This window comes from Bos indicus x Bos taurus, chromosome 4 (genome assembly GCF_003369695.1).
Source record: "Bos indicus x Bos taurus breed Angus x Brahman F1 hybrid chromosome 4, Bos_hybrid_MaternalHap_v2.0, whole genome shotgun sequence".
Classification (NCBI taxonomy): Eukaryota; Metazoa; Chordata; class Mammalia; order Artiodactyla; family Bovidae; genus Bos; species Bos indicus x Bos taurus.
Window position 1 is genome coordinate 22,819,043 of NC_040079.1, and position 20,420 is coordinate 22,839,462.

Below are 20,420 nucleotides of genomic sequence, written 5' to 3' on the forward strand. Positions count from 1 at the left end.
AATGCCTGTTCTTTTAGAAATGTGGTGACAGCATTTTAATTCCATTCTGATTTATCAAGATAGCCAAGATTCAAAAATTCTGTTACTCTGTTTCTTCCTTAAATAAATCCATGAAGAGTCAAGCTTTTGAAATCGTGACATCAAAACCCAAGTAAAGAAACTCTTCCTCAAACACAAGTTTCCTCTGCTTCCTTAGAATTTTAGTAAGGTTATAGTTGCTCCAAATTACCTGCTGAATAGAAATGAATGAATTTCATTAGCAGGAATTTCAGTTTCAATAAATGGTTAAGAACTAAGTTCACTTTAATTAGAGACTACTAGAAAAAGAGAAAATAAAGAACACAGGGCCCAACAGGTCATTGTGAATAGATATGTGAGATACAGAAAGCAGAAAAAAAATATATATATATATGTATCTCAAGATTTTGCAGCCCTGCCTTGGGAAAGATCAAGAGAGGAGGAAACAAACCGGGGCCTCTGAACAACACGGTGGGAGCATCTGACAGAGCAGGATGCTGATGGAGGCATGGGGGAGGTGGGGGGGGGGCCTTAACTTTAAAGTCTTAAAACCAGAAAAGCATTGAACTTGGATTAAGTATAAGATAAGGCGAGGAGGGGAAGGCCTTTGAGTGTACGCATTGCATTATCTGTAATAAAGTCCAACAAATGTGCAAGCACCTCACTGATTCTGTAGACCAGACATACCCTGCAAAATTCCCTATAAACAAGGGAATTCTAGCAATTCCCTTTGCTAGAATTTTTTGCTAGGTAAATGGAAATCTTGCAATCAACACTATTCTTATTTCTAAAAGTATCACATTTTCTCTTTTTTGTAGTAAAAACAAACCTATATACAAGAATTTTTATGGGAATCCTCCTTACTTGTGTCCAACCCACTTCTTCCACAGTCTTATAGATAGTATCTCAAAAGAATGAGTTTCAGAAACACTACTTACTGCTCTGCTTAAAAGCCCTTTGGAACTAAAGATCTTTTTTAAATTACACTCAAACTTACTTTCCATGCTTTTTGCCCTAGTTTTTTCAGCTTCCAATTTAAGGACTTAAGTTCTGAGAGGCTCCACTCAACCCTTTCTAAAGGCAACACCATCCTTCTGAGTTGCTGAGTCTGGATACAGAACACAAATAGAGATACAGTTAAACTTAATGAAAAGGTTCCCTTGTAGTTCCTGTGACCACATTCATGACCCAGACTACTGCCTAGATTTTCAATGATGCTATCTCATTCTTGCCCACATTTCTAGATTTTTTCCCTTTCTCATACGAGCAGCTAGGGTTTTCTATCTTACATCTGGGCTTAAAATAACTTCCTACCAAAATCATCTTATTCTCCTGTGACTTTCTTTTTTATATTAACTAAGGTTATGCTTTGCTCTAATTCCACCATTCAATGTATACTTTCATATAAAAAGTCACAAAATTATTTTATGTAAATGTTAAATAATGAATGTTACATTACTCAGTGATTAAGCCCTAACAACTTCACTTTAATATTCACATATGGTTATTTCCAATTACAGGCAAGAAAAATGATTTAACAGCTTGGTTCAGCACCAACAGAATAGCCAAAATTGGGGCAAAATGTAAAGAGTTTGCGCACACATCACAACAGAGGCAATTTTCTGTGTTTTCCCTTCAGCCTCAGTCAGTTTGTCACTCAGTCATGTCCGACTCTTTGTGACCCCATGGACTGCAGCACGCCAGGCCTCCCTGTCCATCACCAACTCCCAGAGTTTACTCAAACTCATTTCCATTGAGTCGGTGATGCCATCCAACCATATCATCTTGTCGTCCCCTTCTCCTCCCACCTTCAGTCTTTCCCAGCTTCAGCCTACCTGCTTCCATAAGCATTAGATGAGTACTTAGCATCTTTAAAGAAATCTGGTGTCTTCTCATCTACTTAGTACAGGATGGGAGAAACACTCAAATTCAACTACTACCAACAATCCCTACCCACACAGCCCAAGTCCCCAACTCATATCCATTCATATTCATCTATTCTTGGTGTTGCTATAACAGTCATTATAAGAGACACTGATAGATCCGATAGATTCTGAAGCTTTCTAATGTAGTAACATCTCATTTGTACTCAATAATAATATATACAATGGTAAGAAGACAGCCCAACTATTTTACTTATCCACATAATTGATCTGATCATACATGGCATTTCATTTACACATTTAATCCTGAAAAAACTCCAAATGGGCTTGACTGATATAAAGAAGTTTGGGGCATCTGGAAAGAATCAAATCCATCTGTCAACTCATATATCCTCAAGGACAGAGATTCTACCAACACAAATCCATATGTGAAATACCAAGCTGTAAACAGTGTAAACGGTTCCATGTTCTCAAGCTTTAAAAGGTAACAAAGCATGAATGTGGACATCTTCATCTTCCCTGGCCCCCTATAAAATCTATTCTCAGAGCAGCTAGAGTGGCCCTTTTAAAATGTTAGACACAGCTTGCCATTCTTGTGCTTAAAACCTTAAAATGATTTCCCATCACACTCAAGAGTTCATATGCAAACCTTTACAATGATCGAGACCTCACGTGACCTGACCCACTCTGAGACACCCCAACCTTCAGCCGTCTCCTCTCCCTCCCATTCCCCCCGTCTCCTTTCCACTGTGCTCCAGCTCCAATCTTGCTGCTCCCCCAAATTTCAATCATGTTCTTGCTTCAGGATCTTTCTGTACCTGATATCCCCTCTTCCTGGCGATTCTTTTCCGGGCTCTCCCTCACCTTGTTCTGGTGCTGGCTTGAATATAACCTCAGTGAAGCCCTCCCTGACCATTCTATTCAAAAGAGCAATGCCCTGTTCTTTTTCTTTTTAAGCAAAGCACTTCTTTACCATCTGCTATACTTTCTTACTCATTTATAGCCTGCCTTCTTTGACTAGAAGGTAAACTCCACGAGGACAGGAATTTTTGTCTGTTTTACTCACTTATATATCCCAGGACCCACAGCAATGCTCAGCACAAACCAGATACTTAATATACAGAGACTAAATCAATGATGCTAAATAGCATCTGTTTTCCTGTGTCTTCCCACTAGCATGTAAGGTCCATGATTGTACAAAGATTGATATTGTCCATTATATGGAAATCTAAAACAGATTTCAGTATCTAAAACACCACCAGCACATAGCTGGCACTCAACAAATATTTACTAAGTGAATCTTCATCCCATTCTTTTGGCAGAGAACAGAAAGAAAATTTCAACTCATATTCACACGTTCTCAACATGTTGCTTGGCTCTGAAATAATATAATCCAATGAGAACTGAATCATCCCCATTTCTACTTTAGAAATATACATACCTTTATTTTGTACATAATCTAAAGTGCAATTAAAAGCCAAAAATGATGGGCAAAGATTAATGAGGAAACATCAGTGTTTCCTTGGTGATAAGGAATGGACTTTCACAGTACAAAATTGTCCAATTATACAATGAAAACAAATTCCCTATCATTTTTTCCCAAAATCTTTCTTCTCCCATGTATCACTAAAGGCTTTCTTAGATAGAGATTTTAGTCCTTTCTTTCTCTTCCCCACATTGAAGCTAACTCATAACACAGAGTTATGTGACATTTACTTGACAACTATCTAATACAATAAACACAAAAATTTTTGTTGTGGTTTCCTTTTGCTCTAAACTCCAGCCTACTTAAAAATGAGGATGGTAAAAAAAAGACTGTGGCTACTAAAACAAGTGTGAAATCATCAAACTGAGCCTCTCTTTCTCAGTATCAGCAAACACTCTTTGGGCAGAGATGCTATCAACTCAGAAAGATAGAAGTCAAGCCAGAAGCCACTGCAGTGCCTCACTGATGACCAGGACAAAGTCCCTCCAGTCAAGCAGACTAATCGTAAAACACAAATACCAAGAGGTCCTTCACCCTTACTGTGATTACCAGAGGCAAAGCCGGCAGGCCGGCAGCTCTATACATTCACTCTCTGACCCCGCTTGAGTTCAGTATACTGGGTCAAAATAGACTACAGTTCGCTTTAAATCTAGGGCGACTGATCTATTGCTTTACCTAGTTGCACAGATAAATCCATGGGATGAACTCGCCACTTGTCAAAGCTAAGAATTACAGTATTCCTCTTGAAAATGCCCAGTTAATTTTAAAATGTAGAGAGGTCAGCATATTGCTTCAAAAAATGTTAAGAGCCTACTGATTGTGGAACTGGACTCAAGGCTGAAACTCATATATAACAGCATTCTGAGAAGAATCATTTCGATACCTGCTTACACATCATAATATAAGGTCTAGAAGGCAGGAAAGAAAACATGTGAGAAGATCGGAAGCACAGCCATCCTGGGCAGGTACATCCAGAGAATTCTCGAACCAATAAAATTGCACAGGGCAGTGCTAATCTTCACACGGTTCACGCAGCCCTCTGGCCACAGAGCTGCTTGGGAGTCAGCAGCTGAGTGCTAAGGATGGGACCCAGCATCAGGCTCCGCGTCTCTCACCCCAGTACCAAACAAGAGGCGACTGGGATGCTGAGATTCTGCAAAATCTCATTTGCGAAGAACTGGGGGAGTGGGGGGAGCAGGGAAGGGTACTGCTTAAAAGATGTCTGAAAACCAGAATTCAAGGACCTCAGAGCAAGAAGACCAGAGTGCAGACCCTAAATCTGAGGACTGAGGAACAGACATAATTCTGCCAGGCAAAGAATCAGTGCTCAGTAAGTGGTAGCAATTGTTATTTATCAGAGAGCTGTCATACAAGGTATTAAAGAAGTAACCTTTGAAATACATAGCCAAGAACCATGTAACTATGATGTAACAGTACACAACCTTTATTTGATCAATTCATCCTTTGGCCAAATATAAAAACACTCCTTATGAACCCACTTTATTCTTTAGGAAGCAAAGATGTGGTACATGGGAACCAAAAGATTTTCAAAGACCAATCACAGAAGAGAAGGGGGGCGGGATGGGGAGGAGGGAAGGGTGGAGAGAGTAAAGGAGGAAGGAGAGGAAGAGAGAAGTGAGAAAGAAAAAGCGAAAGAAGAACAGCTCCAAAATACGGAAGACAACTACAAAATGAAAAGACATGCTTGTCACTACTGAAAAATATTCAAGAATTTCAGTATTCATAAATACTTTATTATATATTTAAATAATTTGTGAGTTAGATTTTCTCAAAAACTACCAACAAGGTACAATGACTGTGGAGAAAATCACAACCGACTTCAAATGGGGCAACACACTCAAAACCAAATGTTTTTTACATTTTCGACTGCTACAGCAATACACACAATGTGTGACTACATCTGATGCATTAAAACGAGAGCCTCCAACAGTAAAAGGCCCTAGTGTCTTAGAACAGCTCCCTTTTCAGGCTTTCTCAAAAATCCTGGCAGAAGCCAAGGGTCAGATTTAGGGGAGAAAAGAAGCAAGGCCAGCTGCCCTCTGTGATCCTCTGCAGCGTGGGCTAAAAAAAACCTGAATCACTTGTTAAGGTCATTAACCCCACTGCAACACCTGGACCAATGGAAGATGCACTAGTCGTGGCCATCAGAGGGATGGAGCCGTACCTGCTTTATTTTGTTTCGGGAGTTGGTGATGCGCTCTGTGATGCTCTGGTACGTGCGGATGGCCGTCGTCAGTTCTGTGTAGTGCTGTACAATGAGTTCATCCAGGTCACGGTCACACCTCTCATAGGCTTCTTCGAGGCGCCCCTTCTCGTTTTCTCTGTCTTCAACGTCATCACTGGTAGACAGGGTCCTGTTCAAGACAGAATGTATCAGGCTGAGTCAAACTTAAAAGCTGAAAGTAGAAACAAGTAGAGTTAAGTCAGTGAGAGCACATGCACCTAGGAAATGAAACAAGTTACTAAGGGAAAACATCAAACATTTGCATGGTAAATTCCAGTAGCCTAGTAAGTGGATTTATATGTTTTCTAGATAAGGAATCTTCCCCGTCACTTTTCCCCCGGGCATTATCAGGAAACAGGCAGCGTGAACTCTGTAAGAGCCGGGGCACGTCTCGATTTGTTTGAATGAACCCTAGTACGTGCATGTTCCTTACCAGTGACAAGTCTGACCAATGAGACCTAAGGACTTCGAGGAGTAGTTTCCTTCCAAGCAGATTAACAGGAAGCAGGTTCCTCTTCCCAACACTGGGTATCGTTATACAAAGCCCAGATATTCAGACATTAGCCATGTGATAATCCTGGGAGGAAAAGCCAAGAGGAACACCATGCTACTGCCATCACATCATCGGGCCACTGAAGCGGCCAACCCACAGCAGCCTCGCCCCAGAACTCCTTGATGTCACCTTCACTTGGTCTTTTATAACAGAGCCAAAAGCATACTTACTGTAAAACTGCTTCTACACTGAGGAACTGCCTTCCAAACAGTTCATTCAAATGGCCTGAATTTGGTACAGAGCCCCCAGCGACCCAGAAATAAGGTCATGGTAATTCTAAAAATCCATTACAACAGCAATAGTATCAGCTATACTACCAGACCATCCCTGCATTTACTATTCTTCCAACAGCACTAACAAGACTGATATGAATCAACAATAAGCAGTGAATGAGATAGATACACTTATTAAAAATCTTTCAATAACTTAGTTTGATACATGGGCCACAGAGCTTTGTTTCCTCTATTATCCTTCTTGAGTAATTTTTTTTTAATTTAGTATTATAATCAGTAACAAAGAAATCTTTTTCTCTTATCTGTTGGCTGCCGTAATTTCGCTCCATTAAATTCCCTCAGATTTGTCAGCTTATACATTCAGCATACTTTATTTCATTTATCTTTTTTAATTTAGGGAGGGGGTAGTTTAGGCTCTCTGTGATGGATGCAATCAATTATAAAGTCCATCATTAGAACTGCTTTCGGAGATGGTCTGTCAGCAAATCAATCACATATTCCCTTCCAGATTTGTGTAAGCAAACTACTGTAAAACGGTCTTTTCCAAACTGTCATTTAGAGCAAAAGATCTTAATTCATGAGTCACACAATATATAAAACGTTATCTTCCAACTTAGAGGGAGATTCAGCAGGCCAGTCTGATACTAATCTAACCTCTAAAAAGAATTTTGTAAATGTGTTAAGGGATGTCAAGAGATGATGTCCAGCATGAAAGGGGGGACAGGAGGGACAGAAATGGAATGAAGGGAAAGGCGACGCTTGGATGGGGAGCGGTACAGGATATACCCAAGGCAACACATTGGGAGCCCAAGACGTGCAGGCAGGCCGTTACCAAGCCAGGTCCTGTGTCCTCCTCTGTCAACTGGTAAGCCTACACCAGACTATCTCGAAGCCTACTTCCAGGAAGAAAACAGCACAGAAGCATTTAGCTAATTAAGTACATCAGAGTAGAGACCTTGGGGTTGGGGGTGGGGGGGTGGGGGTTGGTTTTAAAGCTAGAGCAACCAACACTACTTGCAATATTTGGGTACAGGGTGGCTGAGCATGTCATCATGTTGTTTGTATGATACATAACTTTGCTCTTTAAATCTGAAACCTTCCAGGCTGTTAATCTAGAGTAAAGCACAATCAGAAAATGCCTTCAATTTATCAACTGTCCCAAAGGGAAGAGTTCCTAGATATTTAACTATTAGTTCCCCCTTTTCACAGCAAACGGCCATAGACTTTTTTCAAAACTACAGTCTGCCATCTTTATAAGGCTTTGCAGGATTTCCTCCCCACCATCTGCAGAAGGAAACATGCCAAGCATTTGACATTATTCACATTTACTAGTACAACTACCACCAAGGAAATGTCGGGGCTGAGCATCAGCTATCTTGGGCATCAGCTATCACTGTAACACATCACCACACATCAGGAACGATTCAGAAAACCGAAAGGGTTACTGAAATGAAGAGGAGAGCAAACTGGGTCTCTAAGCGGGTTTCGGTTCCAATGTTCATTTTCAGAGAAAATATCTGTATAAGGAAATAGCCTGTGCCATGTTTTGCCCCCACATCTGAAATTCATCCTCTAGATGTAAACTGGGCTGAATGGCATTCACCTTTAGTCAAAAATTTCTTGCATAAGAGCATTCTGAGAGGACAAAACCATTCAAGTTTTGTTTGTGCTTTGGGGTTTCTTTATGTGCACCATTTTTAAAGTCTTTATTGATTGTTACAATACTGCTTCTGTTTTATGTTTTTTGATCTTGAAGCATGTGGAATCTTACTTCCCCAACCAGGCATTGAACCCACATCGCCTGGATTGGACGTGCAGAGTCCTAACCACTGGATGGCCACAGAACTCCTTAAAGTGCTTTGTTTTTTAATTAGAGAAAAGGAAAGCAGCAATAATAATAGCCACTAATATCTAGAAGGATGCACATTTTATAGAAAGTATGCTCAATCCACAGGACTGGGTCCTGTTAACATGCTTCCTCTCCCTTTTCACAGATGCCATAGCTGAGATTTAAAACGGTAAATTTGCCCCATCTCACACAGTGAGGGTAAGGGCTAGGGTGTGCGTGTATGCTCACTGGCTCACTCGTGTCTGACTCTTTGCAACCCCATGGACTGTAACCCATGGAATTTCAGACTCCTCTCTCCATGGAATTTCCCAGGTAAGAATACAGGAGTGGGTTGCATCTTGTACTCCAAAGCATCTTCCTGACCCAGGGATCACACCCGAGCCTCTTGCCTCTCTTGCAATGGCAAGTGGATTCTTCACCACTGCGCCACCTAGGAAGCCTAAGGGGTAGTACAGGAATTCAAAACCCACATCAGTCTGTTTCCAGATCACGCTCCTATCTCTTACAGATTTGCGGGCTACTCTGGAATCAAACTGCTTGGGTTGGAATCCACCGCTGCTTCCCACATGACCTCGGTCACAGTATCTCCTTTTGCCCACCTATAAAATGGAGATAGTAAGTATACCTTCCTTATAGGGTTGCAGGTGAGAATTGGATAAAATTAAACAAGGCCTGGCATATCTCTGCTGCTGCTGCTAAGTCACTTCAGTCGTGTCCGACTCTGTGCGACCCCATAGACAGCAGCCCACCAGGCTCCCCCGTCCCTGGGATTCTCCAGGCAAGAACACTGGAGTGGGTTGCCATTTCCTTCTCCAGTGCATGAAAGTGAAAAGTGAAAGTGAAGTCGCTCAGTCATGTCCGACCCTCAGCGACCCCATGGACTGCAGCCTACCAGGCTCCTACGTCCATGGGATTTTCCAGGCAAGAGTACTGGAGTGGGGTGCCATTGCCTTCTCTGTGGCATATCACTAGCACTCCATAAAAAAGGTTGGTGGCTGCCATTGTTGTAGTAGTAGTAACGGCATTAAAGGCAATGGCAGTTTTCCACAATGTCATAGAAAGGGCATCCTTTAGAGACAAAGGTTCAAATTTCCTCACCCCCAAATACTGGATCATTAGGCTCTGGGAATGAGGTCTGACCTCCCTTTCACTTTACTCCTCCTTAACGTCAAAAACTGTGAAGAGTCTGAGACTTCATTAGTCATAGCACAGCAAGTAGCAAGAGCATCAGCATGTTTGTAGCAGATCCCTTGCCCCGGAGTCCCATGGGCAGTGGGAAGATGGGCCCAAATGGATGCCTGCTGAGTCACTGAAGAGAACTCTGAATTTTTCACACTAGACAGTAAATGTGCCTGCCATTTGCTCTGGAGGGAAAGATTATCTCTATCTTCTAAACAAGTCAAACAAACATCCTTGAGAGTCTAAAACAAAGGGCACCCATACTTTGCTCACAAGAATCTCAGAAACATAACCTTCCCAAGCAGAACTATCCCTCAACAAAAATGAAACCTAATTGATTGGGTTCCTCCAGGGACTGCATGGTGTCGAGCAATAGTTGACCATCAACAAAGATTCATTTCCAACCTGTTTTCAACAAAATGAGGCCAGAAATACAACACCTCACACAATAAATATCTGTAAAATGAATGAATGATAGACCATAAGAGCAAACTAATTCTAGGGAGAGAGTCCCCACACATGCTACTGAAACCCAGCGGATTTCAGTGTGGGATTATCCTACCGAAGTGGGTCACTTGACCTGAACTGAGAGCAGGATGGAAGAGAAGGCTTGTGATTGAGCTCACCCTGCCAGCCAGGTCAGGAACCTCTCCTTGGCCTGATAAGCCTCTGGGTGAAGAAAAAATCACTCGCTCACAAACCCACTCCCTGCGATTCTGAACTGCTCTACTTCTTACAAGGTCTTTCATTAAAATAAAATCCTCCCCTTTGTAATTTCTACCCCTTGATGCTGGGGGAGAAAAAAGTCAAAGTGTTATTTGTGCAGTTGCGTTGGACTCTGCAACCCCATGGACTGTAGCCCGCCAGGCTCCTCTGTCCATGGGATTCTCCAGGAAAAAATACTAGAATGGGTTGCCATTTCCTTCTTCAGGGAACCTTCCCAACTCAGGGATAGACGCCAGGTCTCCTGCATTGCAGGCAGATTCTTTACCCACTGATCCTAGTGATTCTTCCTTTTTCAGTAACAGAAGTCTATTCCCTCTTTCATGAAGTCTCTCCTTAAACAGTAAAGGACTCTTTAATACTTTCTCACGTTCAACAGCTCCAGTTTCTTAATCCATTTCTTCCACAACATGGAAGCCCACCAGCCTTCTTAATTTCTTCTGAGGTCCCCTCGAAAACGAGTGGCACTCACACACAGGACTTGCTGCATTACTCTCTGTGGTTTATGTTCACTAACTTATTCCAGACAACCACTTGAGAAGTAGGCGCCACTGTTCTCTTTTACATATGAGGAGTCAGAGCTGTACGTTTGAGGCACAGAACTTTTAAGTTGCAGAGCCAGGCCTCAAACCTGGATAGTCTGGTCCTTAGAAGGTTCCCTACCCTGCCTCTCAAGACGTGGTACTCACAACTGCCACAACACACTCCTAGCATGACCGTCCAAACAGAAAGGGGTTTTATACCCCATAAACTAGAGCACTCTATTTCTAACAATGTAACCTAAAACTACATAGCATTTTTGTAAATAGAGTCCAAAAATGATCCAAGATCCCTTTGACAGTAACTGCTGACAATCCAGCTTTCACTCTTCCTCTGCTTGGGAGATATGAAAACTAAAAGCACAAATTTACATGACTTCCTGGGTCCCCCCATTTTGGGTAAAGAAGATCAAGGTGAGGCACAGAATATAAATCACTGATTATCGATTATACAAACAATGAAGTGGTTATTTTATACACACAGTTTAAGGTAACACTCAAAATGGTCCTACGAGACAGTATCACCACCTTTTTACAGATCAGGAATCAAAGGAACAGAGAGGTAAAGTAACTTGCACAGATGTACACAGCTAACATCAGAAATGAAAGCAAAGTGTAACGTCAAAATCCACGGCCTTCCCACTATACATGTTATGAAACCTACCCTTTCCTGGCTTCAGCCACTGGCTGCAGGACTGCACCCTAATCGAGCTACAGTCCACATGTGGAGAGAGGGGTGGACAGCCAAGAGATGTCAGGAGGGCATCCGGCAGCTTTTTTAGTATTAACAGTAACAGTCTTGAATCTGGACAGGTTTAATAAGCATGACCTAAAAGAAGACATGGAACAGAGGAGAAACTACTTGAAGCTGCCATCCCAAGATGCTTTCAAGATACGGAATCATTCTTCAGAACTTTTTCCATTTCTCTCTCAAAGTCATTATGCTTTACAAACTATTGCTAAGTTCATGAAAGTCACTCAGTCATGTCCAACTCTTTGTGACCCCATGGGCTATCCAGTCCATGGAGAAGCATAAAAGCATAGATTTCAGTTAAGCTGGACACACGCATTTCTGGATCACTAAGAATTTTTCACTAAGACAGCTCTGGTATTTGCATGATGAATTACATCACTGGCCGTGACTAATTAATCCCAGGAAGGAATTTATTAATTAATCCCAGGAAGGAATTTATTTCCCCAGTGGACCTCAAGGACCATGGTACCTACACTAAGCTACAAGGAACATGTACATTAAATGATTCTAGTGAATTCACAGCCATCAGCTCCAAGCAAGCCCTATAAACAAGCAGAAAAACCCAGGGTAAATAACTGGAGATCTAAAACCAAGTTTGCCAGCTTCCTTTTTGATACCAGCTTCTGTATTTCAGGGTAGCCAAGTCAAGTGTTTTGAAAGGAAAATAACTAGTCACCATAACTGGCTCCTTCTATGGAGCAATTTTGCTTTCACTTTGGACTTGATAGAGTAATGGTGTCCAGACAAGAGAAGTACACAAAAGTCAATATTACTCTTAAAAAAAAAAAAAAAAGAAAGATCAAACAAAAGAAAAAGCCTGTCTATGAAAATAGGGTTAGTCACCCAAAGGTAACCCATCACTCAAGAGAAACAATAACTTCCTGTCAAAGACAGAATGCTGCTGCTGCTGCTGCTAAGTCGCTTCAGTCGTGTCAGACTCTGTGCGACCCCATAGACGGCAACCCACCAGGCTCCGCCGTCCCTGGGATTCTCCAGTCAAGAACACTGGAGTGGGCTGCCATTTCCTTCTCCAATGCATAAAGTGAAAAGTGAAAGTGAAGTCGCTCAGTCGTGTCCGACTCTTAGCGACCTCACGGACTGCAGCCTGCCAGGCTCCTCCATCCATGGGATTTTCCAGGCAAGAGTACTGGAGTGGGGTGCCATTGCCTAAAGACAGAATAAGAGGGTGCAAAAAAAATCTAGAATTCTACCATCAGGAACATAGCAGAAGTGTCTTACTACACTGACCAAATGTCAAACATGAGGCATCTTGTGAAACTTTCAAGCTCTTTGACCTTGGGCAAGTCACTTAACATGTCTGGGTCTGTTTCTTTCCTTGTCAGACAGACAGGATCATAAGAGAACCTGCCCCACCACGTTATCATGAGGATTGGAGAAGCGTGTGAATGCACTTTGTAAAATATAAAAGTGCCCTCAATGCGTGGGTGGAAACATTATTAGCAATGAAATAAATCATTTGTGAATCACAACACTGTTAGCCCCAACCCCCTAAAGCTTCCCCTGCTGGAAAATGCCTGAGGATATTTATGAACTGAGATCAGACCTTTTCTCTGTATTCTTACGGTGCCTGGCACATTAAGTGCTTAGGCAAAGCTAAATAATGAGTAGCAGCAAAATGCAGGATCTGAATGGGTCATGGAGGGTCGTTTCCTGCCTTAAGAAACAACTGAAGCTAGATTATCTCACACAAAGAAATGCCTGTTCAGAAATCTGGAGGAAAGGGCCAACAAGAGTTACCTTGACCCTGTTTAGTCCATTCAGTCAACTGAACAAACAGCTCTGACACACCCACAGCTTAGCAGGCAAGGCTGTTGAGCAGCTTAAGATAGAGCTGTGAATATAACCAGCCCCTCCCTCATGAAGCGCACAGTCTGGTCTAGTGGGGGAAAGCAGGCAGCCCACGGAGGCCGGGAGAGCACGGGAGCAGCTACGGAAAAGGGAAGCCAGGGCACAGAGGAGACTCTGACACAAGGAGGCCGGAATGGGCTCTCAGATCAAGAGGGCGTTTGAGGGGCTTCCCGGGTAGCTCAGTGGTGAGGAATCCACCTGCTAATGCAGATGACGCAGGTTCGATCCCTGGTCTGGAAAGATGCCACAGAGCAGCTAAGCCTGTGCACCACAACGACTGAGCCTGTGCTCTAGAGCCCGGCAGCCCCCACTACCAAAGCCTTGGCACCCCAGAGTCCATGCTCAGCAGCAAGAGACGCCACCGCAACGAGAAGCCTGAACACAGCAACTAGAGAGTAGTCCCAGCTTCACAACTAGAGGAAAGCCCACAAAGCAATGAAGACCTGGAAGAAGACAAAAACATTTTTTAATTAGGAAAAACAAATAACAGACTTGACAGTGCGGGAAGGAGAGGGTGGGACAAGTTGACAGTAGCATGGAAACGTGTATCACCAGATGTAAAACAGACAGCCAGCAGGAACGTGCTGTATGATGCAGGGAGCCCAAAGCTGGTGCTCCTCAACAACCTCGAGGGGTGCGGTGGGAGGTGGGAGGGCGGGGACACATGTATACCTGTGGCTGATTCATGTTGATGTTTAGCAGAAATGAACATAATATTATAAAGCAATTATCCTTCAATTAATTTTTTTTTAATTTTAATCAAAAAATAAAAAGATGGCATTTGAACAGACCTTTCTAGAAAACTGTGGGGAGGGTGGCGGTGGGAGGAGGCGGCAGTGAGCAGACGTTAACTACCTGGGAACACTGATTCCAGAGACCACAGTAGATGCACAGATCCTGAAGTAGGACATGGTTGGCCTGTTAAAGGAATGAGGAATGGCCAAGAAGTCAATGTAGCTTCAGAGAAGCGAGGAAGTGATACGAGACAAGGTCAGGGAGGAGGCTGGGAGCCAGATCAGGACAGCTTTTCAGGCTCTTACGCCAAAGTGTTCTCTCAAGTCACCTGGGAGTTAGCACCAAGGCAACTTTCAAACAACAGCTAATGGTAAATAATCAGTAACAATAATCACTTTCAAGTTTCATGTCAATTCTATTCCACTTCTTTCCAAAAAAGATCTGAGATGGTTACTACAAGAATCTGGACAATAGAAACGAGAAAGGGGAACTAGTTAAAGAGATGTAGAACAACGTCATATAAATGTAAAACAGTTATGCAGGTCATATGGACAAATGTAGTGTGTATGAAATGGAGCCACCAATTCAACTTTGAGGTTCCTAGTAGCAGATGCAAAAAGGGAAATCTAGCCAGTAATTCTCATTCTTAAAAAGCCAGATTCCAGTTCCTCCAAGGAAGCAAACTTTAATAGTAAACTCTTCAAAAAAATTCATTTAAAACAAGGATGTTGGTGGGAATGCAAACTAGTAGAGCCACTATGGAGAACAGTGTGGAGATTCCTTAAAAAACTGGAAATAGAACTGCCTTATGATCCAGCAATCCCACTGCTGGGCATACCCACTGAGGAAACCAGAAGGGAAAGAGACACGTGTACCCCAATGTTCATCACAGCACTGTTTATAATAGCCAGGACATGGAAGCAACCTAGATGCCCATCAGCAGATGAATGGATAAGAAAGCTATGGTACATATACACAATGGAGTATTACTCAGCCATTAAAAAGAATACATTTGAATCAGTTCTAATGAGGTGGATGAAACTGGAGCCTATTATACAGAGTGAAGTAAGCCAGAAGGAAAAACACCAATACAGTATACTAACGCATATACATGGAATTTAGAAAGATGCTAACAATAACCCTGTGTATGAGACAGCAAAAGAGACACTGATGTATAGAACAGTCTTATGGACTCTATGGGAGAGGGAGAGGGTGGGAAGATTTGGGAGAATGGCATTGAAACATGTAAAATATCATGTATGAAACGAGATGCCAGTCCAGGTTCGATGCACGATACTGGATGCTTGGGGCTAGTGCACTGGGACGACCCAGAGGGATGATATGGGGAGGGAGGAGGGAGGAGGGTTCAGGATGGGGAACACAGGTATACCTGTGGTGGATTCATTTTGATATTTGGCAAAACTAATACAATTATGTAAAGTTTAAAAATAAAAAATAAAATTAAAAAAAAAAAAAAAAACAAGGAGACATTATACAATACAGTGAACAATGTCCTCAACAACCTTCTAGAAACAGTAACAAATCTTACATGGCCATTTCTTACACGTTCCTCCAAGAACATAACATTAAAACACAACTAAGACCTAACAGATTTTTCAAAGACCCTGAATATAGGCCAGAGTGTAAAGCTTTCCAACGATTTTCATCTAAGAAGAGAATTTAGGGAATTTAAAGGACTAAGTGAATCAAATTATGTTTCACTAATTTCCGCCTTTCAGCAAGCCTTTTGATAGTTCAAGTTAACCAGACAGTAATTCTCTGAAGAGAGTCCACAGTACGAGTATTTGGTATTACAGGGCTAATAGGGGACTATTAAACATTGTAAGACAGAAAAGCAGGTAGTAAGGTTGAAAACCAACTGTAAAAAATTAGCCTGACCAGGGCTCTTGCCTGCTTCTCAAGATTGCCAGATTGTCACTCTGAAAGCATTTTAGGATATTTTAACAACTAAGAGTGCACAGAGTCCCACATACTACGGACTGAATTGTGACACTGACACATACATACACACACACACACACCACCAAATTCATTATGCTGAAGCCCTAACATAATTGCATTTGGAGGCAGGGCCTAGAAGGCAGGTCATAAAGATTACATCAGGTCATATGAGCAGGGTCTTAATGGGATGGAACTGGTGTCCTTATAAAGAGAGGAAGAGACACCAAAGAGCCCTCTCCCTCTCCATGCACTCACAGAGGAAGGGCCATCTGAGGACCCAAGGAGAAGGTGACCATCTCCCAGCCAAGAGGAGGCCTCAACTGTCACCCAGCCCTGACTGTACCATCATCTTAGACTTCTAGTCTCCTAGAAGAGAGACTAGGAGATTCTAGTCTCCCAAGTTACCCAGTCTGTGGTATTTTGTTACAGCTGCCTGAGCAGACAAGTACACCACCCTGTAAAACACAAGCTGTGTTATTCTGCTTGGGTAAACTCTCAAGGCAGATGTTGTCAGTTACCCCCCACTTAACCACAGCAACACAGATTCTTCCACGAGAAGAGTCAGCTGCCTGATAAGAGTCTCAGATAACTGAATTAATTAACCTGCTATAAGAAATATTTAACATCATACACCTGAATTTTGGTGACACCTGCGGTATAATTAGCATTAAGTCAGGCTTTCTGAAAACAGTTAATACGCTTAATTGTCTACTAAGGGCATTCCTTGTCGGCATCCAGTGACCTCTCCTCCAGGAATAATCAAGATTCACAGAACAATTAATGGAAATCCCTCCAAGCAACTCAGAAAAACTAATTACAAGTAAGGCTCCACATATCCAGAAATAACTTACCGGGACCCAGCAGTTCTACACAGCAAAACCCACAGTAAAATCAAGCCTCTTCAGTGATCCCCATTCTGGGAAGTACTCAACGGGACTCTCAGTAGACACACTACAGATCACTGAGCCCCCGCATTTTTTTCCCCCACTCATCAAGCACCTGAATCCATCAGTACGGCCTTCTCTCATTAGGACAATTCTTATGAATTTTTTAAATTGCATCATGGGAAGAACAGAAAATAAGGAGTCATCCTTACAACATTCTAACATTTTATAAGCCCCAAACTGAGAATTGGTAAATTCTCAGATATTCAAGGCTGAACTAATTTTTGAACCTCACTCCAAGCAGGAAGAAAACAATTTCCTGATCTTTCTAGAACATAATATTCTTTATTATTGGCCCCGATGTAAGAAAAAAAAAGTCTAGAGCTGACATGATTCTTGAAATTGTGAACTGTTTTTTTCTAGTTAAAATGCGTTTAACTAGAAGATATTAAGCAACATTATTAGATCCACTTGGCCCTTATTTCAAGGGCTTCCCTGGTGGCTCAGCAGTGAAGAATCTGCTTGCAATACAGGAAACCACCTGCAATATAGGAGACATAAGTTTGATCCCTGGGTCAAGAAGATTCCCTGGAGAAGGAAACGGCACCCCACTCCAATATTCTTGCCTGGGAAATCCCATGGACAGAAAAGCCTGGCGGGCTACAGTCCATGGGGTCGCAAAGAGCACATGACTTAGTGACTAAGCCACCACCACCACAGCCCTTATTTCAAAGTGTGAATCAGATTTTCTTTTCCTCGAAAATAACAATAACAGCCAACCTGAGACATGCCTGAAAGTAACATATACCTGTTATGTCACGAAGGGCACTCAGTACAGTTCTGAGTAACATTAAGTACAAACTAAAGTGGTGGAGCAGAGAAGGCAATGGCACCCCACTCCAGTACTCTTGCCTGGAAAATCCCATGGACAGAGGAGCCTGGTGGGCTGCAGTCCATGGGGTCGCTAAGAGTCGGACACAACTGAGCAACTTCACTTTGACTTTTCACTTTCATGCACTGGAGAAGGAAACGGCAACCCACTCCAGTGTTCTTGCCTGAAGAATCCCAGAGGCGGGGGAGCCTGGTGGGCTGCCGTCTATGGGGTTGCACAGAGTCGGACACGACTGAAGCGACTTAGCAGCAGCAGCAGCAAAGTGGTGGAGCCATGAAATTAACAGACGCTTACTCCTTGGAAGGAAAGTTATGACCAACCTAGATAGCATAGTCAAAAGCAGAGACATTACTTTGCCAACAAAGGTCCATCTAGTCAAGGCTATGGTTTTTCCTGTGGTCATGTATGGATGTGAGAGTTGGACTGTGAAGAAGGCTGAGCACCGAAGAATTGATGCTTTTGAACTGTGGTGTTGGAGAAGACTCTTGAGAGTCCCTTGGACTGCAAGGAGATCCAATCAGTCCATTCTGAAGGAGACCAGCCCTGGGATTTCTTTGGAAGGAATGATGCTAAAGCTGAAACTCCAGTACTTTGGCCACCTCATGCGAAGAGTTGACTCATTGGAAAAGACTCTAATGCTGGGACAGATTGGGGGCAGGAGAAGGGGACGACAGAGGGTGAGATGTCTGGATGGCATCACTAACTCAATGAACGTGAGTCTGAGTGAACTCCAGGAGTTGGTGATGGACAGGGAGGCCTGGCGTGCTGTGATTCATGGGGTCGCAAAGAGTTGGACACGACTGAGCAACTGAACTGAAAGTGGTGGAAAGAGAGGTTACTAAGACTACAAACCTGAACCAAACAAGTTTCAAACTGGTCTTCAAAGCCTGTTATGTGAGGCAGCGTCCTTTGATAAGATGAATAGTCCTACCAAGGCTTCCAATGAACTGTGAAAATGAGAGACCCTCATCGTAATTCTGAGTTTGGCAGAAAGAAAAAGATCACACATTAAATATATGTGATGTGTATCACTATATAATCACATAAGACATGACGTAGTCAGTCAAAGCATAACCAAATGTAACACTTTTAAATCGGATTTTATTATATTCAATTGGACACTGCAACTACTTCTTAATTACGTTTTATTAGATCCCACAAAGTACAAGACAATCCCACCCCGACTGATGGAGATTCACAATGACAAGTTCCTCTGAAAAAATTTTCTGAGGCATAAAAACATCCCTTAATTCACTCCAAAGAAACTCACTTCATATCAAGTGACAGTAAACAATTTCTGCTTTAAAGTCAATTGAAAATTCACGGGTGTCTTGCTTCAGACAGCACTTAGGGCCAATTACCACACCCGATGCATGAAGTTTTTTGTATTTCAATTAATTCAGTTATATAACCCACACTTCTGGGGACCAAAAGCAGTCAACTTGCACCCAACAGAGAAGGCCATTACCAAAATTAAGGAGAATCGCTCTTAACAAAGCCTACAATAGTCAAGGGTTGACAAAATCCACTTAAAATCTCCCCCACCCTTAGTGAACCAAACTCCACCTCTCTTCCACTCCCATTTTAAGCATCACATCCTTAAAGCATCATCTCCAGTCATCTCGTTTTTCACCTCCAGTGGAATGCCTTTGTTACTACAACGCAGTACAGTATTTGATCATTTTAAATGTGTAGACTATTTCCTAATGAGGAGTTTCTCGTGAATTCCTCAGAAATAGTGTTTTGTTTATATTAACATATTATATGCTGATAGGATAGTTTGGAAATCCTGGGTTACACAAATTGAAGCAGGTTTCATAACCACATTCAGTTTCAGGAGACTTTAATATGTTAATGTTCAAGGTACCTCTGGGTGGGAGTGTTTGGGTGGGGCCGGAGTGAACAGAACATGAATATATTATGTAGCATTTCTGCAATTTATTAATCTACAGAACCTTGTCATTCCCACCACCTTCCATCTCCCCAGCATATATATTATACACATACATGTGCATGTTTACAGAAATTTTCAAACACGAACAGAAATTAAGGAACTCATCAAACTCAGTTTCAACAATCAGCAGCACATTCCCATCATGTTTTGTCTATACCCTCACTGGCTCTAACCTTATTATTTTGAAGCAAATCCTAGTCATGATATTTTACTGGTTTATTTCGGTAAGTATCTCTTAAGAATAGTACTTTTCAAAAGACAGCCATACCATTATCTCAGCTAAAAACAAGTTAACACTACCTGGTTTCTTGTATCTTACTTTCCCAACGTACATCTTTAAGGGCTACTCAAAACTTTGATGAGTAGTAGACTCACCTGAGACTCCTATAAACGGCAGATTCGGGTCAAGGGGTTCAGGCGATGCTGAAGATTCTGCATTCCTAACAAGCTGTTAAGTGATATTCTGAGTATAAAACAATGCTTCTCGTAATATTCAGTGCAACGATAGTAAATTTAGACAGCAAGTTTCCAATGGAAAAAACACTTGAATTACATGCCACTGTATTTTTTGAAAGGGCTTTATAAAAATTTTTAAAAAAGTAAAAGTCAATAAAGGTTCAAAGGTTCTCCTAAGGATCTTGAAATACATTTCTTACCATGTT

The 20,420-nt window shown here is 42.1% G+C and overlaps 1 protein-coding gene across 1 annotated transcript in view; it reads right to left on the minus strand.

Annotated features, from left to right (window-relative positions):
* EXOC4 (exocyst complex component 4) overlaps positions 1-20,420 on the minus strand; it is an 805,586-nt gene that overhangs the window by 776,679 nt on the left and 8,487 nt on the right. Inside the window, exon 2 of the mRNA XM_027538961.1 lies at positions 5,573-5,762. Within this exon, the coding sequence (XP_027394762.1) occupies positions 5,573-5,762 (190 nt within the window). The remainder of the gene's footprint in view (positions 1-5,572; positions 5,763-20,420) is intronic.